The sequence below is a fragment of the Barbus barbus genome, assembly GCF_936440315.1.
Source record: "Barbus barbus genome assembly, chromosome: 22".
NCBI classification, from domain to species: domain Eukaryota; kingdom Metazoa; phylum Chordata; class Actinopteri; order Cypriniformes; family Cyprinidae; genus Barbus; species Barbus barbus.
In genome coordinates this window covers 7036346-7063598 of record NC_136750.1, presented here as the reverse complement: position 1 = coordinate 7063598, position 27253 = coordinate 7036346, and the positions used below count along the sequence as shown (strand labels likewise).

The 27253-nt window shown below is 38.4% G+C and overlaps 2 protein-coding genes and 1 pseudogene across 3 annotated transcripts; 1 reads left to right on the top strand and 2 right to left on the bottom strand.

The window, feature by feature from the left end:
- Window positions 1-1367: 1367 nt before the first annotated feature.
- Window positions 1368-3152, top strand: LOC306888260 (UDP-glucuronosyltransferase 2C1-like; annotated as a pseudogene). The gene is made up of 3 exons: window positions 1368-1415; window positions 1750-2602; window positions 2928-3152. The product of its transcript is annotated as a UDP-glucuronosyltransferase 2C1-like (transcript).
- A 2190-nt stretch (window positions 3153-5342) lies between these two features.
- On the bottom strand, window positions 5343-6215 carry LOC306888346 (arylamine N-acetyltransferase, pineal gland isozyme NAT-10; the record flags this gene model as incomplete). Its single annotated transcript, XM_079446563.1, has 1 exon — window positions 5343-6215. One exon carries the CDS (start codon window positions 6213-6215, stop codon window positions 5343-5345), a length of 873 nt encoding a protein of 290 aa, XP_079302689.1.
- An 11039-nt stretch (window positions 6216-17254) lies between these two features.
- LOC306888335 (neuronal acetylcholine receptor subunit alpha-5-like) lies at window positions 17255-27253 on the bottom strand (the record flags this gene model as incomplete). The annotated part of the gene is made up of 8 exons (XM_079446552.1): window positions 27103-27253; window positions 21892-22043; window positions 21734-21778; window positions 21419-21528; window positions 20065-20242; window positions 19237-19569; window positions 17491-17847; window positions 17255-17413 (listed from the first exon to the last, which is right to left on the bottom strand). Exons 1-8 carry the CDS (start codon window positions 27173-27175, stop codon window positions 17255-17257), a joined length of 1407 nt encoding a protein of 468 aa, XP_079302678.1. The 5' UTR covers window positions 27176-27253.

The following is a 27253-nucleotide window of genomic DNA, read 5'->3' as shown; positions in this document are numbered from 1 at the left end:
TGCAATCAAAATGTGGAATCGGTTGTTTGGTTATTTAAACGTGCCTCATTGCCTTCCGTAAGATACCTGCAGGCAGCATTTTTCAGCTTTCAGACGCAGCGGTGTTTGGAAATAACGTTACTTCTGCATTATCTGATTCCAGTGGAAATCTATTGAACTGTAGCAACTCTGTGTTTTAACGGCATGGGCTGGTGTCCTTTCTGCCAAGGTGTGTATGATCTAATCATACAGACTTATTACTGAGACTTTTACCTGTGCGTGTGGCATTCAGTCTTTGTTCACAAAATTCAACAGATTAAATTTGATTTAAAATTCCTGTAAGTGAACTGTTATTCCCTCATTGTTCTTTCTCAAATTCGCAATCCATGCTGATACAGAATTACAAATGAGTTGTTTTGTTTTGTGCATGTTGTCATATTGTTGAAAAGTACAACAAGGCTAGTTCTCTGTAGAACTGTTATCACTAACAACTTTATACAGTGACATCTGTGCCATAAAGTTAATGCTACAAACAAACTTTGAACCGTCTTGCTGTTGGCTACTCACTGCATTTTGAATAATCACTTTTGATATGTCGCAATGCTAATTATTTGGTCAGTGAGTAACATGCCAATATACAGATATCAGCACTGAAGAAAGAAGAAGCACATTATTAATCTACAGTTTATGGCTTAAAGTAGCCTATAACTTCTGAAAGGATATTTATTAATGTGAGATTTGCATTATTTGGGGTCTGTAGTGTTTCAAGACATTTTTTTCAGTTTTTCTATAATTTAGTAGCTCTCATGTGATTCTGGTAGGTAGTGATACTGGACTTTATGAGGATGTTCTAAGTACATAAAAAAAATGAATGAAGAAAAAAAATGAAGTAACAAAAATAAATTGTATTATCTTTTTTTTTTTTTTTTTTTTTTTTTCAGTTTTTGCATTTGCATGGTTTGCATGCAACACCTAAAGTGTTGTCCTGAAATGTTTGGTTCCACTCAGCTGGACATCATGAATAATCATGAGTCGCTCACCTTGTGGGGGTAAAGTTGAGATGACACAAATAAATTGAACTGAAAATATAACGGCATGTTCTCCAAATCCCAACTTGTTTAATAGGTTATTTAAAAAGTATAAATTGTATGAACTGTCTGTTTCTTAGTTTCATTGACTATACAGTATTGCACAGTGTTGACAACATATAATAATAATATCCAATTTGAAATTATCCAATTATTTTGTCACTTACAGGCAAGATGACACCATTTTCTAAAAACACAGTTTCTGGCTTGCTCTGGATAACAGTTGTAATCTGTTTTGGTTCTGTCTGTGATGGCGGCAAAATCTTGGTGGTGCCTTTGGAAGGAAGTCACTGGGTGAACATGGAAGTCCTCATCAAGGCTTTACATGGTCAAGGGCACAGCGTTGATGTAATACGCACACACAACAGCTAGTTCGTAAAGGAGAACTCAACATATTACTTTAACCATACATAATACCAAAGGAATGGATGAAGAATTTGTAGAAGACATGCTCAACAAAATAATAGACTATGAAAGAGGAAAGAAGAATTGGCTAAGCACTGTATGGCTCCATTTGGATGTGATTCATGTCATTTATAAAACCCATGAAATGATATGTCAGCTTATAATAAACATATTTGAAAATAAGGACATTTTGACGACACTGAAGGAAAAGCAGTATGATCTGGTGCTCACTGATCCGGTGTGGGGTTCATGAATTCTCCTGGCTCATAAATTCAAGTTACCCATGGTATATAATCTGAGATGGAGTGCTACACTTTGACATTGCTCCTTCACCACTGTTCTACATTCCTATCACAGGATCTAAAAACACAGACAAAATGATTTTTTTTCAAAGAGTAAAAATTTTGTATTTCTATTATCTAATGCACATTCTGTAGACCCATTTTAATCTTGCACAGTACCAAGCACTTTGTGACAAATATTTCCACCCACCAGTGCATTTTCAGGAACTTCTCCAAGGCGCTGATATATGGCTTATGAGGGTTGATCTTGTTTTTGAATTTCCATGTCCAACAATGCCAAATATCATTTACATTGGTGGCTTCCAGTGCAAACCTGCGAAGGCCCTTCCACATGACTTTGAAGTCTTCGTGCAAAGTTCTGGAGAGCATGGAGTCATTATCATGTCTTTAGGGTCATTTATCAGTGTCTTACCAGATGAGATAACAGCAGAAATAGCAGAAGCTTTTGCACAGCTCCCTCAAAAGGTGATTTGGAGATACACTGGAAAGAGACCATCTACTTTGGGCAACAACACATTACTGGTTGACTGGATGCCACAGAACGATCTTTTAGGGCATCCAAAGACTAAAGTTTTTATTGCACATGGGGGAACCAATGGGGTTCAAGAAGCTTTGTATCACGGCGTTCCAGTGGTTGGAATTCCACTGTTTTTTGACCAGTATGACAATCTTGTTCGATTACAAGACAGGGGAGGAGCCAAGATCATTTCCCTTGCAACTTTAGATCAAAACACACTTCACGTAGCTCTACATGAATTAATCAATGATCCATCCTACAGGATGAATATGCAGAGGCTGTCTCATTTGCAGAGAGATACGGGGGAAGTCGTGGCCTAATGGTTAGAGAGTCGGCCTTGTAATCAAAAGGTTGCGGGTTCGAGTCTCCGGCCGGCAGGAATTGTAGGTGGGGGGAGTGAATGTCCAGCGCTCTCTCCACCCTCAATACCACGACTGAGGTGCCCTTGAGCAAGGCACCGAACCCCCAACTGCTCCCCGGGCGCCACTGCTCCGGGTGTGTGTTCACGGTGTGTGTGTGTTCACTGCTGTGTGTGTGCACGTTGGATGGGTTAAATGCAGAGCACGAATTCCGAGTATGGGTCACGAATTCCGAGTATGAATGTCACTTCACTTGGCTGAATGTCACTTCACTTCACTTAAACCTTTGGACAGCGCGCTCTTCTGGATTGAGTTTGTCATGAGACACAAAGGTGCTGCTCACCTCCATTCAGAATCCTACAAACTGCCTCTGTACTCCTATTACTCAGTAGATGTTGCAGTTACATTGTTTGCAGTTGTTTTAATATTCACTCTCTCTGTATTTTTAACAGTTAGATATCTGTGTGTCAAGTGCTGCAGCAGAAAAAGGAAAACTGAGTGACACATTTGCATATCTTAGATGTATGTCCTATTCTTTACTACTAATGTAATGAGCAGCACACTAAACTTGGTACAGAAATTATAATGACATAATGCAGAATCTTGTCTGAAAATGAAATATCCTTGCCTTTTTGGGCCACACATACTGTCTTTTTTAATCATTGTACCAGTTCAGTGTGCTGCACATTACATAAGTAGTAAAGAATGGGACATACATGCATTTACCAACACACAGCATCTTACCGAAGAAAAAAAAACTTATTCCTGTATGCTTTCACTATTCCTTAATCCCTCCCTACTCTTGCTGTATTATTCCAAACAATATCTGAAAACTTTGTATTACTTGCACTTTGTGTGTTTATTTTCTCTTTATGATCAATCACTTGGTGTATTTCTCATTTGTTAGTCACTTTGGATAAAAGGCCTGCTAAATGAATCAATGCAAATGTCTTTTAGTAAGCAGGTATGGTAATTCTGTAATGCAAAAGAATCACAATTAACTCAGAATCTCAGACAATTCAGACTTTCATGTTTCATTTCAATGGGATATACAGAATAATAAAATTTGTATTCTGCTTTCCTATGTACTATAATTTTATTTTTTATAAAATGTTTTATGTATCTGAATTTGTCTTAATAGGGATCTTCTTAACAGAAAAGCATTACTTAAACAATTTTGAATATTCACATTACTCAAATAGTATAGCATTAATTGTAGTGACAACAATGTGGTATGGTGCAGTGACATTTCCCCGGCCGGCAGGAATTGTAGGTGGGGGGAGTGAATGTACAGCGCTCACTCCACCCTCAATACCACGACTGAGGTGCCCTTGAGCAAGGCACCGAACCCCCAACTGCTCCCCGGGCGCTGCAGCATGGCTGCCCACTGCTCCGGGTGTGTGTTCACGGTGTGTGTGTGTGTGTGTGTGCATTTGTTCACTACTCACTGCTGTGTGTGTGCACTTGGATGGGTTAAACGCAGAGCACCAATTTCGAGTATGGGTCACCATACTTGACAATACGTCACGACTTCACGACTTCACTTAATTACTTTGACTTTTAGCCCTCAGAAATTTTGAATGTTAAAAAAGAGACATGAAACTATAAAAGAGACATGACATAAATGTAAATGAAAATGTACATATTTCAAACAAATTGTGCAGACTAAACCCATTTGAATCAACATCTGTATAATTATTATACTGTACATGCAGTTTCCTTCTGTTATTGAGAGAGAGATTTTAAAAATCTTTTGCAAGTATAATTTATTGACTTGATGCATTATAATTGGTCACTTTTTAATCCAAGATTATTTGGAGAGAATGTTAGCTGTATGTTAGCTGTAAACTACTTGCAGAAAACTAAAAACTGCTGAGTTTAAACATTAACCTGACCTGTTGTTAGTAAGCAGTTTTAACTCACAATGCTATCTGTGTTCTGTTTTATCAGCACAAACATTTGAAGACTTTATTAGTAAGTGAAGAGGTAAAGGTTTAATTAGATTACAGTTTAAAGGGGTGATTCTAATCTTAACCTGAATTTTATTGGACATCAAGGGGTGACCCCCATCCCAATAAATAAATATTGTAAAAAAAAAAAAAAAGACAATTTCTCATTAAATTTATGAATTATTTTATTATTGTTTTTCTAAATATCATCTCATTTTTAATGTTCTCGTCAGCCAATAATTCAAAATACATTGTTGTTGGCACAAACTATAGAGCTGTATTTAATCAGTGGATGTGTAAATACACTGTTTTGGAGCATACATGTTTACATCAATCACTGAGACAAACATACGTCAATCATTTTTTAACAATCTTTTAACAGTACATTGATTATATGTCTATGTTAAATAACATTTTCAAAATCATAAGAAACATTGAGATACACAGAAACAGTGCTGCATTCAGGGCTAGACTTTCACAGAAACTCTATTGGCTAGACCAGTTTGTCACATCCTAAAGAAAATGATCAAGTTTTGCTATGCCCCTGTCAGCCCCTGCTGGTAGATGCCATAACTACACCATTTGACACACATGATAATTTTTGTCCTTTAACAGCTATTCAAAAGAAGCTTTTTATTCTATTTTATTTTATTTTATTTGGATTTATAGTTTTACATCTCTGGTGACAAGTATTGTCGACTGAGATGCATGACAATACTTATGGGTAATAGTACAGTATTGTATTACATGCAATAATTAGCTTTTTTGTTTTTAGGTGTGAACTTATTAACTAACACCACATTAAACTTTTCCTTCAGCACAGCTTCTATTTGACAGTCAGGGATTTCCTTCATGTCCACCATGTCACAGTCCTCCTCAAGGTTGTATGTGATCTCGCTGTATGTCCAGCCAATCAGAGCTCTGAAACCATTTGGCATCTGAAGGGAGCAAATGGACTTCAGCACAAACCGAGAATCAGGACTGGTCTGCAGGCAATCCAGGGTCTCCACGAAATGCTCTTTATCACGGGGTGTTAATGGGAAGCAATACATTTTCTTCGTCAGGCGCCTGTCAATGAGGCTGGAATGAGCATAGGCCTTGTCTTTGACCACTTGCTTTCTTGAAGTCTTCTCCAGAACCCACGTCATCCCATTGTTTAGTAGGCGGAACACACCTGGAGGCTGCACCTGATCTTTACCCGAGATCATCTCTAAGGGATACCACAGTTGGCATGACACTCCATAGCTCACGTCAGTAATGTAAGGCTTCCCATCAATCTCCACCAGATTGATGAGATGAGAGTCAACGGGGTAGAAATCATTTTGGAACTTATTAAACACCTTGGAGCCTAGTGTGGTGTATTTGTAACCCATCTCCTTTAGGACCCATGAGAACAAGAGGTTGTTTTCACAACACCAGCCTCCACGATTGCTCTTGACTAATTTATCATAGATGAGGTTCAGGTCCGTTGTGTTCTTCTCCCCGCAGTGGATGCTGAGGTTCTCAAATGGAATGGTCATAACATGCAGCTTATGGATGGTGCGTAAATTGTCCAGATCAGGTTTGTCATATGGTCCAGTAAACCCGATCCTGTTTAAGTACCCTCTTAGATCCATTAGATTCCTTCAAGAAACAATGCAAAACAGTTTTTAAGCCAAAATACGAATTTCCCCTCCCATCTTATAAATTACTATTCAATGCACAGTGACAACTATATACTCCATTTGCAGGTTAATTTTCCTGAAAAGTATAAAAACTGTGTCTCTGTTCTGCTATTAAAACATTGCTCTGTTTGATCATCCTAAATCAGAGTTAGGGTTAGGGTCAATTTGGGGCAGGACCAATTGTAGATATGGGGTTGTGTGGGTCATTTGTGCATCTTGTCATTTGTGTCTCTGTTAGCTTTCTCTTTGGAGAACAGGCTTGTCCCAATGCCCACACTTGTTCTCTTTGCAACCACTTGTGTACTTACACATTATATTTCCTGTCTTTGGCCCAAGTGTTCAAATGAGCAAGAAGACCTCAAGTGTGTGGAATGTAACATTTTCACAGACCTTTATTTATACACTTTGATTGTCAGTACTTTGCCCTTTTAGAATAAACTTCTCAATGTCTATTCAGAAGTTCCTATGTAACAAGATAAAATTTATTGAGGTGTTTCTAACTATAATTAATAGATTAAAAGCAGTTGCAAATGTTCTACAATATATACACATGAGTACTTGTCTCTGCACATACAATGTGCAACACTGTATGTTTTACCACCAAATTATAAGTAATATTTCATTCATGTTACATACATTGGCTTAGCCGCAAAAAATACCACTCTAAGAGATATCATTAGAGAAAGTGTGGATTTAGTGTATTTAGCTCAAGGGCACTGAGCTTTGACATTTTTCAGACCTGGAACAGTTTTGCACACTTATTTCAAGTCATGTGTATCTCAAGTGGCCAACACCACAAATGTGGGTATTGGGACAGGCCCAATGATGTCATTTCAAAACCAAAATGGCCATTTCCTTATAAGGGGAGGCGAGATGAGCGTGTTTCAACTCCTTGCCGACTTGCTAAAATAATGAAGGCCTACCCCTATACCTAGACCCAAATCAGGTAACGAATATTGGGTAAAAAAATTTTAAAATTCACCCATCAAAATTTGTAAATATGTAGCCTACTATTATACATCAGATCAACAGCATGCAGGCCTGATTATTCAACACATTGGTTAAAAATGCTTTGACGTTCATGCTGAGCAGCGAGGCTCACAACTGTGATGTCTTGTATTTCTGTATGTTATTCTGTTATCTATATCAACTCTAACACATTGTGGATGCATCCACTTAATTACAGTGCCCTGCGAATGTATTAATACCCCTTCATTTTTGTTATGTTGCTGCCTTATGTTAAACTGCTTTAAATTACTTTTTTTCCCCACATCAATCTACACTCCATACACCATATTGACAAAGCAAAAATAGAATTGTCACAACTTCGTAAATTTATTGAAAATAAAAAAATTAAATAAGTACATTGCTTAAGTATTCATACCCTTACGTAAATATTTAGTTGCTGCCTTATGTTAAACTGCTTTAAATTACTTTTTTTCCCCACATCAATCTACACTCCATACACCATATTGACAAAGCAAAAATAGAATTGTCACAACTTCGTAAATTTATTGAAAATAAAAAAATTAAATAAGTACATTGCTTAAGTATTCATACCCTTACGTAAATATTTAGCTAAAGTACCTTTACAGCCTCAAATCTTTTTTTTTTGTTATGCAACAAGCTTTGCTCATCAACATTTGGCAATTATCTGCCATTTGTCTCCTCACCTCTTCACCTCTCAAGCTCTGTCATGTTGGATGGGGGCAGACGCACATTTTCAGGTTTCTCCAGAAATAATTGATTGGATTCAATCTAGGGATGCACGATATTTATCGGACCGATAAATTATCGACCGATATAAGAGAAAATGACGTCATTTTTATTGCTCCGTTAAATAAATTAAATCCAATAACTAGATCCGATAATGTATGCTTGCTCGTAAATCAATCAATCAGTCTGATTTATCTGAGATTCATCTTCTTTCTGAGTGCAAGTGATTGCAGCTTTAAACTGCAGTGACTCTCAGCATGTGTTGTGCTCATTAAGTCATCATTTGCGAACATGTCTTAGCCGGTCTGGAAGTTTTTCTCGGTGGCAGATGAGGACAATGCCATTGCTAGTTCCAACGCGTGTTCAGCAAGGATTCAGAAAGGAGGAAAAAAGGCATCAAGTAGGGTTGTGACAGTGAGGAAATTTTCCCACTTGTTAATCGATGTGTGTCAACACCTTACCGGTATCACCTCGGTGGATGGGGGGTGGCCGTCATTTGAGTCTTCTCTCTTTTCCTTGCTTTCCTTTGGTTTTAAATAGCTTGTAAAAGCACTGTGCGTATTTTATTTTCACTTTCAAATTAGTGGCAATTCGGCGTCAAGCAGTTGTTTGTTTTTAGTTCGCTTGAGTTTTCTCACTTTCCTTTGCTTAAATAGCTTGTAAAAGCACCGTGCGTATTTTATTTTCACTTTTAAATTAACAGCAATTTGGCATCAATTACAACATACAATATAGAACATATAGCTAACTTTTATTAACAAAACGAATAAAAATGCACCATGCTATAATATAAAATAACAGATAAATTACAAATTTTAAATATGCATGGTAGGCCTATACAAAACTGAAAATCAGTTAAGACTGAGGAACAAATAATTATAAAACGTAGAACGTTTATTAGTGAGATGGAAAGTTTTGAGGCACGGACTGCATACACCTTGATGTAAAATAATGGGAAAAATATCACAGTTTAAATAAAATAAAAATCAGCAAATACTGTGGAACCAAATAGGCTAAATGAGAAACGAATGTTTAAAAAATAAATAAATAGACCTTCCAATATCACCTTAGATAAATGGCAGGTCAACAGGCTTTTCAAAATCCAAAAATATTTTTAAAACAGGCGCTTTTACATTTCGTTTTGAAACTCTTCTGCCATCATCTTGTCTTTTTCACCCCACTCTTGTCAGTCAGCTTGACTCTCTCCTCAGGTGATAAATTAAATCTGATCTGTGATGCGTGACTGTCGTTCGTTCACAAAAATGAACCGATATACATGCCTTACAGACATGATAAATATATCTAAAGAAAGCTTTAAATTGCTACTTAACGAAATAAATAAAAACGAAAATAAAAACTATTTAATACAATCGTTATCCGTGAAGATTCACTTCTCTCTAAAGGCGCGTCTAACCAGGAGATGGTGAATCCATACTATTTCCCCCGGACACATTCATGGTAATTACTTTTGCTGGGGCTTTTTCTTTATTGCATGTATTACTGCTGCTGCGGGACACTAAACACCGTCGAGTCGCTCTTGACAGTCGCGGCAGCACAGACTCATGTTGTTTCCACCAGTGCGCCAATTTTTTTCATCAATAATTGATGGATGTCTAAAATATAAAGATAAGCATAAGCCTAAAACTGGCCTGAGGCCCGGCCCGCGTCTGAACTATGATGTTAATATTGGCCGGAAGCCCGGCCCTGGGGACATAAAAAAGTAGGAGCCCGACTTTAAATTAAATTAAAAATAATAATAATTGGGGGCTAAAAGTGTGTTGTAATGCAAGCGTTACTGGACATGTACCGAGTAAAATATTACTGAAAATTGATTAGTAATGCCTTACAGTACTGCGTTACAGCAAAAAGTAATACGTTACTGTAATGCATTACTTTTGTAACGCCTTACTCCCAACACTGCTTAAAGACTATATAACTTTCTCATCCTCGTGCACTAAAAACATTGAATAGATGCATTTCTTTATGCATGAAATATTTGAATATAAATTAGTTGTTAATGAGTTGTTAATTGCAGATAAACCATAGTTCTGTCATAATTCTGTTAAACCATTTCTGTTACAAAGTATTTTGATGCCTTACACAAAAAATAAAAAACATTTGAAGAGTCAGGACTGATGTTTGCTATAGTTAGGCCAGAGCTACTAAAATATCAGTTTAATCAGTGAATCTTAGATTTTGTATTCTCCTGGGTGCACAAACTGCAGATTATATGAAAATTATAATATAAAAATATGAATTTATCAGCATCGGTATCGGCCATGAGTGTCACAAATTCATTCTTCGATCTCGTCGCACCAACCGTCTGCCCACTTCTCCCATGACACTTTCAGCAGCTAACTCAGACGTAGAACTCATGCAAATTGGCTTAACACGCATCAGCAAGGAGGAGAGAGAGAGAGACGCATTCGACAGAGCTTATGTTTGTATTGCGGATTACCGGGACATCTACGTGCAGCCTGTCCCACTCGTCCATCTCGCAATCCCGCTGCGGTGAGTTCAATTTCCAAATCTACTACCAGTTTAGAGATTGCAGTTACCCTGGAGGTCAATGGGAGGATCATTGAGACCGTAGCATTGATCGACTCAGGGGCTGCAGGAAACTTCATCAATGTATCATTCGCTAAGGATAATAATATTGCCCTTGTTCCCTATGACTCTCACTTGGCAGTCGCAGCGCTAGATGGCCGACCTCTGGGCTCCGGTTGCATCAAATTCACCACTGAAGATCTGCAGTTGAGCACCGGAGTCCTCCACACTGAAACCATCCGCCTGTTTGTCTTCCAATCACCTCAAAATTCCATCATCCTCTGCCTTCCATGGCTGGAGCAGCATAACTTCTCTATCTCATGGACTAAGAGACAAATCATTCAATGGTCAGACTTCTGTCTTCATAACTGTCTTCACAGCATGCCAGTCAAGAGGAGGAGCGAGACTTCCTTAAAAGACCCACTTCCCAGTGTCTATCAGGCCTTCAGCAAGGTGAAAGAATCACACTTACCTCCTCACTGAGCCAGCGACTGTGCCATAGATCTCCTCCCAGGATCGCAACCTCCCAAGGGCAGAGTCTTTCCATTGTCACAACCCGAAGCAGAAGCTATGAAATCCTATATTCAGGAGGAGCTCGCCAAAGGTTTCATCCGTCCCTCCACGTCACCCGCAAAAGCAGGATTCTTCTTCGTTAAGAAGAAAGATGGAGGTCTTTGTCCCTGTATCGACTACCGATCCCTCAATGACATCACAACCAAGTTCCGTTATCCTCTACCACTCGTCCCTGCTGCTCTCGAACAACTCAGACAAGCAAGATATTTCGCCAAACTGGACCTTCGTTGTGCCTACAATCTCATTCGCATTCGTGAAGGGGACGAATGGAAGACAGCATTCTACACCACGACGGGGCACTACGAATATCTTGTTATGCCGTTCGGCCTGTCCAATAGTCCTTGAACCAATGGGTAATTGTTTACATTGATGACATCCTGGTTTACTCCGAAACTTATGAGGAACATGTTAAACACGTCAGAGCAGTCCTGAAACGTCTCATACAACACCAACTGTACACCAAGGCAGAGAAATGCGAGTTCCACCAAGAGACCATCTCCTTCCTCGGGTATGTGATCAGCTCTGGAGGGGTCGCCATGGACGAGAAGAAGGTAAAGGCGGTAGTTCACTGGCCCCAGCCTACCACTCTCAAGGAACTACAACGCTTCTTAGGATTTGCCAACTTCTATCGACGGTTCATCCCTAACTTCAGAACAATCGCTGCCCCCATGACGTCCATGATCAAAAAGGGAACCCAACGTCTCACCTGGTCTTCGGCGGCTATAGCAGCGTTCCGTTCACTAAGAGATAAATTCACGACCGCTCCCATCCTGCACCATCCCAATGCCGAACGTGAATTCATAGTAGAAGTAGATGCTTCCAGCAAAGGCATTGGGGCAGTGCTTTCACAACGCCAGGGTGAACCTCGCAAACTTTTCCCCTGTGCGTTCTTCTCCCGTAAATTGGACTCTACAGAACAGAATTATGACGTTGGCAACCATGAACTCCTCGCAATGAAGGCAGCATTCGAGGAGTGGCGTCACTGGCTGGGGGGGGGCTAAGCATCCGTTCACTGTTCTCACTGATCAACGTAACCTAGAGTATCTGAAATCAGCCAAACGACTCAACCATCGACAAGCCAGATGGTCACTCTTCTTCACCAGATTCGATTTCAGAGTTACTTATCGTCCAGGCTCTCAAAATACCAAGGCAGATGCTCTCTCTCGACTTCATGAGTCTGACCTCCTATCCCCAGATCAAGAACCCATCATTCCATCCACTATCATTCTTGCACCCGTGCAGTGGGACATAATAACCGAAATTGCCGAAGCCCAGTTCACCGAGCCACCACCAGCTGAAACTCCACCCAACCTCACGTACGTTCCACAGGCCCTAAGACAGAGAGTATTACAACTGGTACACACTAACCCTAGTTCCGGCCATCCAGGTATAGCGGCTACAGTACAACTCCTCAACAATAAGTTCTGGTGGCCCTCTCTCCGAACTGACACCATCACGTTCATCCAGAACTGCACCATCTGCAATACCTCCAAATCTCTGCGTCAATTACCTGCCGGCCTCCTTCATCCATTACCCATCCCACAAAGACCATGGTCACACATCGCCATTGACTTTGTGACTGACCTACCATTCCTCTCAGGGCCACACTACCATTCTCAAAGTAATTGATAGTTTCTCAAAAGCCTGCAGACTGATACCACTTGCCAAACTCCCCACTGCCCTTGAAACTGCTGAAGAATGTTGTATTTAGGTTCTATGGCCTACCGGAGGATGTAGTCTCTGATCGGGGTCCGCAGTTCACCTCCCGAGTCTGGTCCGCCTTCTGCCAACTACTGAACATTAAGGTCAGCCTCACCTCCGGATACCATCCTCAAGCCAAGGTCAAGTGGAAAGATTAAACCAAGAACTCACCCGCTTCCTTCGCTCATACTGCCAGAAAAATCAGTCCGACTGGAGTCGCTATCTGCAATGGGCCGAGTATGCTCAAAATTCACTCCGCAAGCCATCTACAGGTCTCACCCCCTTCCAATGCATCCTAGGCTTCCAACCCCCATTGTTTCCATGGTCTGGAGAACCCTCGGACTTACCTGCGGTTAACTCATGGTTACAACGCAGTGAGGAGATGTGGAACAATGCTCATGTCCATCTACAAAGAGCAGTTCGTCGCACCAGAGAACAGGCCAATCGTCATCGGCGAGCCAATCCCAACTACCAACCAGGGCAATGGGTTTGGTTGTCCATCTGTGACATACGGCTCCGGTTACCCTGCAAGAAGCTAAGTCCCAGGTACGTGGATCCTTTCAAAATCATTAGACAAATCACTCCAGTTTCATTTAGATTAGCTTTACCTGCCCATTATCGTATCTCACCCACTTTTCATGTCTCCTTGCTCAAGCCTGCTGGTGGTCCAAGAGGAGAGGAGGTCCTAGATGAGGCTGGTGACCAGAGAGCTCCTCCCATCATCATCGACGGCCAGGAGGCTTACCGGGTCCATGAAATCCTGGACGGGGCAGGTTCCTCCAGTATCTCGTGGACTGGGAGGGATACGGTCTGGAGGAGCGGTCCTGGATCAATGCTGATGATATTCTAGACCCTTCACTCACTACTGATTTCCACAGAGACCACCCGGACAGACCTGCCCCAAGACCTCGAGGAAGACCCCGGCGTTGTTTGCCTCCTCACGTCAGGAGCCGCTCACAGGGGAGGGGCTCTGTCACGAATTCAGCCTCTGTGGCTCCCTCCGCTCACCACCAGAGGGCACCGTCACCTGAGTACTAACTATCATTGGACTTAATTTCCCATATACCCCGTACCTGTGGCTGATTACACTCACAGGTGTTTCCCATTGACTCTAAACTATTTCAACTGTTCTCCCAGCTTCCTCATTGCGAAGTCTTGTCTTGCCATGCAAACATTTCCGAGCGTTTATTCCGTGTGTGATTCCCCGTGTATGACCTGGACTGTTTACTGGACTCTGATTCTCTGCCGCCTGCCTACTCTGATTCAACCTGCCTTGTCATTTGATTATCCTGTGTGTTTGCCGCCTGCCCTGATCTTCAGCCTGAACTCTGAATTTGATTCTGCCTTACCTACGTTGTGTTTGAAGCCCGTGATTGAACTCTACCTGTTTGACTTGCATTCTGTTTTAATAAAGCTGCACATGGATCCTAACGTCACTGACTCCTCATTACAATGAGAAGGACTTAATTCTCGGTTATCGGTATCCGTAAATTTTTTTCATATCGTGCATCACTAGTTCAATCTCAGGCTGTAGCTGGGCCACTCAAGGACATTCACAGTGTTGTGTATGTGTGGTTAGGGTCACTGTCCTGTTGGAAGGTAAACCTTCTGCCCAGTCTGAGGTTCTGAATGCTCTGGACTGGGTTTTCATTAAGACTATCTCAATATTTTGGTGCATTGAGCTTTTCTTCTATTCTGATGAGTCCCTCAGTCCCTGCTGCTGAAAAACAGCCCCACAGCATGAAGCTGCTACCAGCACACTTTACTTTTGGGATGGTACTCTGCAGGTGATGAGCAGAGCTGGTTCCCTTCAAACATGATGCTTAGAATTTAGGTTCATTAGACCAAATAATCTTGTTTCTCAGAGTCTGAGGGTCCTTTAGGTGCTTTTTTATAAATTCCAGGTGTGTTTTATTTTGTCTTCACTGAGGAGAGGACTGAGTTTGGCCACACCGCCATAAAGCCCAGATCGGTGGAGTGTTGCAGTGATGTTTGTCCTTCTGTAGATTTCTCCTATCTCCACATATGATCATGGAGCTCAACTAGAGTGACCATCAGGTTCTTCGTCACCACTCTAACCAAAGCCCTTCTCCATCAATTGCTCAGTTTGGCCAGGAGGCCAGCTCTAAGAAGAATCCTGGTTGTTTCAAACTTCTTCTATTAAGGGTAACAGAGTCTACATGCTTCTGTGACCCTTCAATGAAGCAAAAAAAAAATTCTGAACTCTTCCCCAGATGTGTGGCTTGACGCAAACCTTTTTCTGAGATCTACAGACAGTTCTTTTGACCCCAGGGCTTGGTTTTTGCTCTGTGTGTGTGTGTGCCTTTCTAAATCATAACCATTCAATTGAATTTGCCACAGGTTACCTTCACTCTAAGTCTAGTAACACCTACAAGCAATATGAATGCTCCTGAGCTAAATTCCAACTGTCCCAGATAAGGGTATGAGTACTTATGCAATGGAATCATTTAAGTTTTTTTATTTTTAATAAATTTGCAAAGATGTTAAAAACCTTTTTTTTTTTTTTGGATTTACCATTATAGTGTATGGAGTGTAGACTGATGTGGGAAAAAGTAATTTAAAGCAGTTTAACATAAGGCAGCAACATAAAAGTGAAAAAAAATTAAGGGGTATGAATACTTTCACAAGGCACTGTAGCAACAAATGATGTGAATGCGATATTTTAAAAATGATTTCCATTTATTCATGTAGATTGCCTGTCCACTATGTAAAGAGAGAATTGTCAGCTCTTGACAGCTCTTATTTGGTTCCTTTCTCTGGCTGCAGCCGTCTACTCTCATCTACATTCAATGCGAGGTGTTTGTCATCACAAACAAGCTTATTGTGTTTGTAGTTCTGGCTGCTGAAGCTGGTTGCTTGGCTTCAACAGACTTGACCCATTTTCTAATTACGCCGTTTAAGAAAATTGTAGGAACTTGAAATTTAAAATCTGCTGCACACAGCAGAAAACAAACCTAATGGAAACAAACCCTTCTAATGGAAAACAAGAAAAACAATACTTTTTCATTTATATTGTTTTGATATTTCTACTGGAAAACAAGACAAAATATACTGAAAATATGTTTTACAAGATAACTAGATAACAGTTTTTAGAACAATGTTATTTTACTTATCTAATAAAAGAACATTTCCTACATACTGTAGTCACTAAGATTAAATAGCATGCTCCAGTATTTGAATTGCAAGTGCATATTTCCTGAGCAGTTACTTAATTTATATTACATAAATTAGTTGTAAATAGGAAGCAAGGATGAATTTGTGAAAGGCATAGACAGAGTAAGAAGATTTGGGAGTATTGAACTTACAAGATGAAAATATACAATGACAGGCAATAAGATAAAGTTTAACGACCTATTTAAAGAATGGTAACACATCCACAGAAATATGAACAAAAAATAAATAAATACAAAATAATAGAAGACAAAAAACCCTCTTACCCTTAGATGAAGCCAGTGGGTTGTCAAGTGAAAAGCAAGTGAGAAGCAAAGCAAGTGAGAAACAAAGCAAGTGTCACAAAGACTCGAGTGCACATCTTCAGAGTGAGGGACTGGATGTTGAATAACCAAGAGTTAACCCTTGAACCACAATGCACTGTCACAGGTTTAAATAAATTAATTATTAAAGACATGAGCTGAGAAAAAAAGGCATCTAAATATGTCTAATCAGCATAATTACTAATGTGTATCAAACTATAGAATTATGTGATTGTGTGTTAATAAAATAAGGAATTTTTTTTTTTTTTTTTTTGTATTTTGTTTTTAACTGTTGACAGGGTTGGACTGGCAATAGGCACCATGACTTTTCCCAGTAAGCCGTTGTTTTGTTGCATACAGAGAAACAAAAGGACTATCAGCTGTTTGGACTCTCATTCCGATGGAGCCTATTCTCTACAGAGGATCCATTGGAGAGCAAGTGATGTCATGCTAAATGTTTCCAAATCAGTTATGATCTACAGGAAATTTTCATCAAATTTTTATTTTGGTCTGAACAATTCCTGTAAAACTCTTCTATTCATCCCATGAAATAACTTGATAAGTTTGTCCTGTATTGATGTATTTTCTATTAAACAGGAATCTGGAGCGGGATATATTATGTATGAACAGGAAGTTGGAGTGGGACTTATGTATTATGACATATAACATCACAGCTTAACATCACAGCCTAAAACCATGATTATATATAACCTTTAGGAGTTTTTAAAAACATCTTCATGATGCACAATAACTTTAACAAAGTAATTTTATTGTAAATTTTATTGTACTGAAATCAGCATACAACGTATAATGTGATGCAGCATGTTACAGCATAAATTACAGCGCTCAATTGCCACAAGTTGCATAGATGTTTTGAGTACTACAGTAATAAATATTATAATAATAATGCAAAAACTTTATCCAACCCAAAGAGTTTTCAAATGTATACATTCATGTGTCTTAGCTGGTACTTCCAGCATAGCTGGGAACAATGATGTTGGCCCATTTATAGATGACAGGAATGAAAAGCAGAGCAGAGCCAAGCAGTGATACTAAGAGAAAAGCCCACAGGAAAACCCGATCCAGAACCTGGGCCACAAACTTCCAGTCCTGAACAACCTAAAAGGAGGCATTAGATTAGAATTTATTAGAACTCAAAGCTTATTTAGTCTAAAGTGAGACAATAACAATCTTACATCTCTGACTTCATTCTCCTTCACCACATGAAGCGTGATGTAGCGTATGGATTCTAAGGCAGCCCGCAGACTATGTTCTGCATTGAGCAGAGGAATGGTATCCTGGCCCGAACTCTTCCCATAGCCCAGCCTTTCTCTTCCGTTTCTCGCAGCTGTGGTGGCGTAGCGGTCCACATGGCTGCGCATGCAGAGCAGTTTAGGCAGGTGGTGCAGAAAGATCCGGCGGACCCAGGGCGCCATGCTGTGATGAGTAGATGAGGAGCGATGATGGATGTTAATGGCAAAGACAGTGATGACGATGGAAAGTGTCACGAAGATCATTGTGAAGACCAGATATTCTCCAATGAGAGGAATCACCTGGGACAGAAAACATAAGAGCAGAGCAAAAAGTAATTTTGGGAAATTTGAAAATGAGAACGAAAGAATGAAAATAATCACAATCATCACTGGAAATAAATAATTTCAATGTCTTTAAAATAATTAATTAATTAATTGTAATAATATAATATTTTAATTGAATACATTAAAGGCATTCTTCACCAAAAAATGAAAATACTGTCACCTTCATGTTGTTCCAAACCTATAGGACTTTTAGGGTTAATCTTCAAAAAAGAAAGGTAAAAAGGTCCAGGTAACCAAAACTTAGAAGACAAAAAAAAAATCCATAAAGTAATTTAATTAAAATATATTTTCTTTGTGTTTTGAAGATTATCCAAAATCTTATAGGTTTGGAATAGAATGATAATGGAATTGGGGGTTATTGTCCCTTTAAGTTAATATGGTAACTTTGCCAGTCCCCCCCCCCCCCCCCCAATTTTTTTTTTAAATCATTTATTTTCTTTGGTCCTCCTTACACTCCCAGTGGCACTCCAGTTCTTTTAAAACTGTTCAGAACAACTGAAAATATGGACTATACGATAGATATAGATATATCAGTCACACTTTATTTTAAGTTCCAATTGTCTCTATTAATAATTCTTTAACTACGACTTTTGCCTCAATAAGTTCCTAATTTTCTGCTTAACAATAGTAAGGTAGTTGTTAAGTTTAGGTATTGAGTAGGATTAGGGATGTTGAATATGGTCATACAGAATATGTGCTTTATAAGTATTAATAAATAGTCAATATGCTAATAAGCAACTAGTTAATAGTGAGAATTGTTCTCTATATTAAAGTGTTACCAATATATCATGTACCATATATTCAAAAGTGTTACTTATATGGTTCAATCTAGAAATTATACATTGCCGTTTGAGTTTTTGACATCTAGAAGTGAGTGACAGAATCTACCATCACAACTACGGAATGACAAAAGGGCCCTCAAAGTAAATACAGAAAAGCACTTCAATGCCTAAATGAATGAACTTACATCTGTAGTAAAACATCCAATAGCTGAAAAACACGGCAATTTCATTGCTGACAATAATGTGAAATAATTCAAAAATGTGTGTGGCACACTGACTTACAGAACAAGTTCAAGTTTATTTGTATAGCGCTTTTTACGATACAAATCGTTGCAAAGCAGCTCTACAGGAAATTAAGTTTCCACGATAAATTTATATATTGCAGAACCTTAATATATTTAACTTATGGCAAAATCTGGTAATTCTGTATGTTGTCTGAGCATTGGCATCCTCTGAGGTCCTCTGAGGGGTTGGCATCATCTTTTCTCAGGTGTTCGGTCAACACATCAATTAAATATATAAATCACTTAATATAGCTTTGAATTATTAAAAAGAGTACCACCTTTGAGGAGGAAGGGATGATCTCTTCTATCACCAGAAGGAAGACAGTAAGAGAGACGAGGACAGACGTGCAGAGGGAGATTTTCTCTCCTCCGTTAGATGGAAGATAAAACACCAGCACGGTCAGGAAAGACAATCCAATGCAGGGAATAATGAGGAAGAGTGTGTAGAAAAGAGGAAGACGTCTGATAATAAAGCAGTAAGTGATGGATGGATAAAGAAAGGTCCCATCACTTCTCAAACCCCGGCTACCTGTGGCCGTTACAATCTCCCATTCACCGTTGTCAAAATAGTCACGCTTGTCCACTTGTACATCCTCAAGGAGAATGTCCACCTTAAAAAAGGAATATTATGCGGTTGTTACATACATTTCCATATTAAACACAAAAAGCTATGGCTTCAGAGGACTTAGAATATACAGTACGAGCAATTTCAGTTACTTTTCTTGTGCTGGATTAAAGTGATCACTATGAACTATAGCTAATTAGGTAAAATTTAGGTTCATTTTTAGGTAAATTCTTCCGGTAACACTTTAGAATAGGGAACACTTATTCACTATTAACTATGACTTTTCCCTCTATAAATGCCTTATTTGCTACTTTTTAATAGTTGGTAAGGTAGTTGTTAAATTTAGGTATTGGGTAGGATTAGGTATGTAGAATAAGGCATTAATATGTGCTTAATTACTACTAATAAATGGTTTATATTCTAGTAATATGCATGCTAATAAGCAACTAATTAAGAGACCCTACAATAAATTGTTACCATTCTTCCTTTCTATGTAAACATTGGTTTTTCATGCCTTCAATAACAGTTGAAAACAGCATACCTGGGAACCATCGTAGGTCCAGGAGCCAAACTTCATGGAGCAGTTCTGAAGGTCAAAGGGGAAGAACGTCACATCGATGGTGCAGGCAGATTTATAGTTAGCAGGAGGGGTCCAGGAGATAGTGCCGTCATATCTCACCACCGCCTTGGTCACTGTGGCCTCAAAATTACCATCTGCACTGTAGGTGAGAATCACTCAGTCATCAAGCTGAGATACAGGCAGGTACAAAATTAACATTCTCATATAGTCAAATGAAAGTAAAAATTGTATTTCTTACTCAAGAGTAGCATTTCAAATAAAAAAAAGTCAAGATTTTTGTTCTTTTACAAGCAAGGCAAGAAGTTGGAGACATTGGGAAATAAATATTGACCCAATTGAAATGATACTTTTCTAAACGGTTTTCTCTGACATTTCTACATGGGTTGAGCACAAAAGATTTGTAAAACCATAAATTTACAGCCTAACGGTTTAGTTTTCATTTGTCAGGTAAGGTTACAAAAATAAAACTCAAGCATTAGAACTATTTAGACTTGATCAGGTTTCAAAATAAATATTTTTCAAGTTTTAATTATTTAAATGTTCAACTGACTAGTCTAGTACCAAACTACTTTCTTCTTCTTCTTCGGATTTAAAAAGGTATTTTATAATAAGTTAGGCATATGTATGAAATATGCCATGTGATGCAGTATATGTACACATAACAACACTCTTAATGTTCATAAAAAATATTATGAATCTCTATGATATTTATTGTTCTAACAGAAATGTTAAACGTCAGTTAGTCTCAGCCTCAGACGTCACGACCACGGACTAAACGTTTGGCTAAACGTCTGATGCGTATGGCTCACAAAAGTGGAAACACTTCAGGAGTTTTGAAGTCATCATCGGATTGGTTGAATTATACTGGATTTCCGGGAGTCATGTGTGTCGCGTTCTTTAACGTTCCGCCTGGAAACAAAGATGCCGTGATGCCAAACCCCCTCACGAAAGAGGAAAGCCGTCGTGTTTACAACTGTGACGACGAGCGCTTATCAGGATCAACTAAACGCTGGATTTTCAAAAGGATGTGAAATATTTAAAGTTTGCAGCATAGAATCTTTAAAATGCGTCCGAGAGTTCTGTTATCGTGGCGACATTTCCATGCCCCGTAACATGATCCTGAACAAAACGAACTGTGATTGGTTGGTTGACATGTTAGTCAAACGGCCTCATGGGCGGGCCTTGGCCAATGAAAGCTGCCATGGATTCCACACCTTCAGCTGTCAGTCTGGCTAAGCGAGACTAAACGTCAGGTTCAGTCCCTGTCTGGTTTCCTTTCTGACTCGTACAGTAGGCACTGAGTGGTACCACATACTTGTCATAGAGCACAATGTCGGGAATCCAGATGGAGTCTGAGGGAACTCTGATGGAGGTGATGCCCAGATAATGATCCGGATTCCATCTGAGCTTCATGTCTGTCCACTCCTGAATGCAGAGAGACATGAATTTATCTGCAAAGCTGATCCCCACACAAATAAAAGAGTAAAGAAAGCAATGTGTGTCGGTTGTATAGCAATAACTAAATACTACCAGAACAGAGCACAATGACAAGAGCAAAATAAAGGTCTAATAAAAATAATTCATATTTCGTATTAATCAGATAAACCTTAATGGATTAGTGCTGCTTTACCTGCTTCATCCAAACATTGGTTGTCATCAGCTGGTTCTTCTCATCCTGACCAAAAAGAACACAGATCATTATCCTAATGTAGATTACTTAAATGCGATGTTTATTGTAAGACAAGATTTTGATGAGGAGAATACTATTTCAGCATCACTACTTCTCACCACATCCACGAGCTGGGAGATAGCCAGGCCAAATTTCACCTGCACCATTCCGTTTAGATCCTCCACTGGTCTCACCCATTTCTGGTAGTTGCTGAAGAGATGTTTAAATAGCTTGTCTTCTGTCTTGGCATAAGAAGTCAGCACAGGAGGCCCTTAAACAAAACAACTTCATGTTAATCTCGCAAATCCAATCAGGAGGGACTGGGACACTAAACAACAGTAATTAGATGGCAACAGTCCCACACACAATGACTGCACAGGTTTATAGAAGGTGTGACAATTCGGTTGACACTTCGCCAAAGATCATATTGATCTCACAATGAACAACTCACCCAAGATATATAGGTTTTGTAACAACCTTACACTTGCCCCCTCTAAATCTTTCATTTAGACCAGAGCAGAATTGACTCTCTGACTGAGCCTCGTTTCTCCTAAGGGTTTTTTTTTTTCCTTTTTTTTTTCTTCTTCTTCTCTGTCACCAGATAGAGTTTGGGCTCCTTACCTCTGTTGTCTTTGCTTTTGTTAGCTGGGGTTTAAAAGACACTTAGGGTCAAATTTAATTACAGCTTGCATTAGTGCAAACCCTCTTTTGGCATTAAAAATATCCTGTGAGGATTTACTAAATAAAAATAAGCAATGAAAAGCATGGGCAGTTTTTGGAAGTATTTATAGGAAGTTCCCTTTCAGATGCAAAAAAAAAACATTATTTCATGTCCAGATAAGCATGTCTTAAACTATTTTGCACTTTACATGCCAGAGATGGTTGCTAATTTGTGCTGCTCTTAGTAGATTGCATTGGTCTTTTGGAAATGAGCTGGCTGCATCTGTGTTCTTTAATTTGCAAATTGTCAGAACTTCACACTCCCATCAGAGCATTTATGGAAATGCAGTCTCATTATAATTTGCCTTGTTTAGTAAATCTGGCTCATAATATTAAGTAATATTATCCATATGACTGCACTGACACTATTGGATGAAAACAAAAGTTGAACTGAACTGAGTTGAATCAGAAATGTTCACAAGTCTTTAACTTGGAGTCTGAGTTAAGTCTGAAGTCTTTGACCTGGAGTCCGAGTCAAGTCTCAAGTCATTTAATGGCTCGCTAAAAAATCACATTCAGAATCCTCATGTATTGAAATCTTCTTATTTATGAAGCTGTTTTATAGTCTATAGACAAAATATATGATCTATGATCTGCTTTGTAAAAAAAAGAGGTGTTAAAGGGATAGTTCACCCAAAAATGAAAATTCTGTCATCATTTACTCACCCTCAAGTAGTTCCAAACCTGTATGAATTTTTTTATTTTTGCCGAACAGAAAGGAAGATATTTTGAAGAAAGTTTGTAACCAGGCTGTTTTGGGGCACCATTGACTTAAAAAAAAAAAAAAATACTATGGAAGTCAACGGTGCCCCAGAACTGCTCTGTTTCCCACATTCTTCAGAATATCTTACTTTGTGTTCAGCAGAACAAAGAAATTCATACAGGTTTGGAACTACTTGAGGGTGAGTAAATGATGACAGAATTTTCATTTTTGGGTGAACTATCCCTTTAAGATTTAAGGTTAATACACATGTTTTAATCCATTACTATGTTCAAAACTGTTTTTCTGTAACCAAATTCTATAAAAAGAGTCTGATCTACCATGACTCATAAGGAAATAGCCTGTGACACAGATATTACAAAACCATACAAATAAAGTTTTTATTTATGATATAAGTAAGGGGTATTCAATTAAAGTTCCAAGAGGCACGGCCTCTATATTTTCTTCCAAGCAGAGGTCAAGACAAAAAACAAATAAATAAAACAATCAAACAATCAAAACAACAGAATTAATTCTTACTGGAATGACAAAATATCACTTAATATCAGAGCTTGAGACTTTCAAAGCTGCCATAAAAATGACTTCTGTTTGTAATGTGCAGCATATCAACTCTAATAAAGCTCATTTGGCATTGTTATTAGATCTCCAGCAGCTGCTGCTATCATGCCAACATCCTGTGTGATTTGATTTTCCTCTCAGGCTCTCAACAGTCTGAGTCAATAAGGGAAACCCAACATGATTTTCTGAACACGTGTTCATTTCTGCGGGGGCAGGTAGAGTTATGAATGGAGATTTATGAATCTCTGAGTGTGAAATTGGTTTAGATGATCTGGGTTGTGTTACCATCACTGGTGTGAGGGATGTTCTTTAATTCGAAAGGTCACATACGTTCCTAAATCCAGTGAACTGTCTGCTGCCTACATATGTGGTCATATCTAATGAAAGTGTGCTAACTGAAATGGAACCTCAGAAGGGACTTATTTAGAATGCTTTACTTGTTGCAACTCTACAATTGATAGTAGAAACACAACAAAAGAGTTTGTAGTAAAAAAATTTTGCCAAAATAACAATACTGTTCCATATGCATGTACACTACAGACCTTTTTTCATAGTTTTGTTTTTTTCACATTTTCTATGCTACTTTTGGGTAAGTAAAAATATGTTGAATAATGAATGCAAAATATGTGTGTGTGTGTGTGTGTGTGTGTGTGTGTGAATGTATGTATTATGCACACAAACCTGTTTTGACTCTAAACTGCATATAAAAAAAACTGTTTCTGGAATTCAGTTTTTTGGATGTCTAAAGCTGGATGTAATATAAGACAGAATAAATCATCTAGCCTCACTGAGTCTCAAGGGAATGATTTGACCCAGAAGCCATAAAACACAGCGAGTGTCATTTTTCTCATTTCTCTCTAAAATTGAGGTTGTTAGCCAATTGGTACTGCATTTATCCAACAAAAAGTGTGGTACGACCCAAATAGCATATATTGATTGAATTTTGCAATTTTATCTCTGCCCCAAAGCTCAGTTTCTGTGCTTCTAAATCTTGATGCTCTTTAACTGTTCATTTCACAGACAACCGCAGATGGTATTCTGGTTTCAGCTTGTTTTCCCATTGATCAATATCTGTGGTCTGGTCTCCCTTAATCAATATTAAACTGATTAGAAAATGTATTAATCCTCAGGTCTCACCATTTCAGTGGACGTACTCTATCATAAAGTAATAATCAATGTGGGTGAACATGTAGATCATGACTTATTTAAACACTCTGAATGGCTCCTGGCATAATGATTTCTGCTCTGAATTTCTGCTCTTAATGTGCATCTTAAAGAACATTGTTGAGCTTTTCATTATATTTTATCTTATAATAAAGTTATTTTTTTTGTTGAATTAAAAAAAAGAAGCAACACACTAATAACCTGGATTGACAGTCACTGAAATGCAAAGACTGACAGTAACAAATGCAATATCCATGAACCACTAATGACACAGCCTGCAAGCATATGCTAAATATAAGGCTTTAGGCAGTCAGCAAAAAGCATATTTGCTGGTAACAGAAATAAATGCAGAAATAAATACTGTTTTAAGTACATAAACGTAGTTTTATCCAATTTATACACAAATGTAAAAATTAAATTATAGAAGCCAATATTACTAAATCATCATGACCACATTAGGTTACACCAACATAAGAAATTTTAAGGGTCAGCTCAGTTTAAATATAGCTTCTTAGGCTAATAACTACACATTTTGACTTTTTGCAGTGTACCCAAGCTGAGCCCAAGGGAAAATAAATTTCAAGAACCATGCTGTAAAATGTGTCACTTGAATCCAAAAGTGCTGCCTGATATTACATCTCTGAGGTGAACTGTGTGTGCATGGATTGGAATCATCAGTTTCGCCTTCAACCCTCAAATAAACGCACTTATTCACAATTGCTGCATAACACAATATTTTGAAATCAACTAAATCCAAAAGTGTATTGTTTTGCATTTAGATTATAGATTTGGGGCTTTTGTGACTACTTCCACTCTTAAAAATAAAGGTGCTTCAAAAGGTTCTTCAAGCGATGCCATAGAACCATTTTTGGTTCCACAAAGAACCATTCAGTCAAAGGATATTTAAAGAACCATCTCTTCCTTTCCTTTTTATAATCTGAAGAACCTTCTTTCACCACAAAGAACCTTTAGTGAAACAGAAAGGTTCTTCTATGGCATCATGATGCACCTTTATTTTTAAGAGTGTACAGTACATACCACATGCAGTATTGTGGCACCTGATATATCTATAATATATAACAGTCTGGTCCTGATTTTATAGCCCCTCGCTGACAAAAAAAGAAGAGACAATCTATTTTAGAGTGTGTTATTATCTACACCTCTATGTCACTGAGAGCCTCCTTCACAGAGAGGGTCAGAGAGCAAGAGAGCTGTTGGAAATAATAATTAGATAAAGAGATGTGAGTCACAGATGGACGAGTGAGTGAATCACAGGTCACATTTCATCCCAAAATAATACTTAAAATATATTATATTATATTATATTATATGATATTATATTATATGATATTATATTATATTATAGGGCTGTCCAAACTCGGTCCTGGAGGGCCAGTGTCCTGCAGAGTTTAGCTCAAACCCTAATTAAACACACCTGAAGCAGCTAATCAAGCTCTTACTAGGCATACTAGAAATCCATGCAGGTGCTGAAGCAAGTTGGAGCTAAACTCTGCAGGACACCGGCCCTCCAGGACCGAGTTTGGACAGCCATGATATGTTATATGTTATGTTATGTTATGTTATGTTATGTTATGTTATGTTATGTTATGTTATGTTAAACATGTGATTTGTTAAAAAATATGTTCATCTACAATTTTTTCTTAGCAAAGACTTTAAATATAATATAGAACTACTGTATAGTTACATAAGTAATTCAAATCAATATTTCACATCCACATATGAATTATTTGGTGAGTATCTATGTAATAAATGGAATAATAAACCAATGTAAATCAGATGGTTATTATCACAAAATTATGGGATGGGATTCAATTACCTATTTAGGCAATAATTCAATCTGCAGACTGAAAAATCTCCACCACTGAGAGAAAACTGGACTGTATATTTTGAAGAATGTTGTTAACCATATGCTTTTAGTGAAAATTGACTTCCATATGCACAAACAACATTCCAAATTCAGCACACTTTTTTTATTCTAGGTATTTTTTTTTCTTAATGGTCCTAAAATAATTATACAAATTATTTATATTGGACATATACATTTTCATTTCTTTCTTTTAATTTAATTACGACCTAGGCATGGTTTCGAAATTTCACTCAGGCACAGATGTTAGGTAGGGCACTGAGCCAAGGTCGAGACACTCACCTATAGAGGAGCAGAGGACAGCACAGCAAACTAGCAGGAGGACAGATCTGACAGCGTTTTGAGCTGTTACCATAATACCATCAGGAGCAGCAAAGCCACAAAGAAGACCTGCAAGCAGCAATAAATGTGCAAGCACTTTATTAAGCACAAA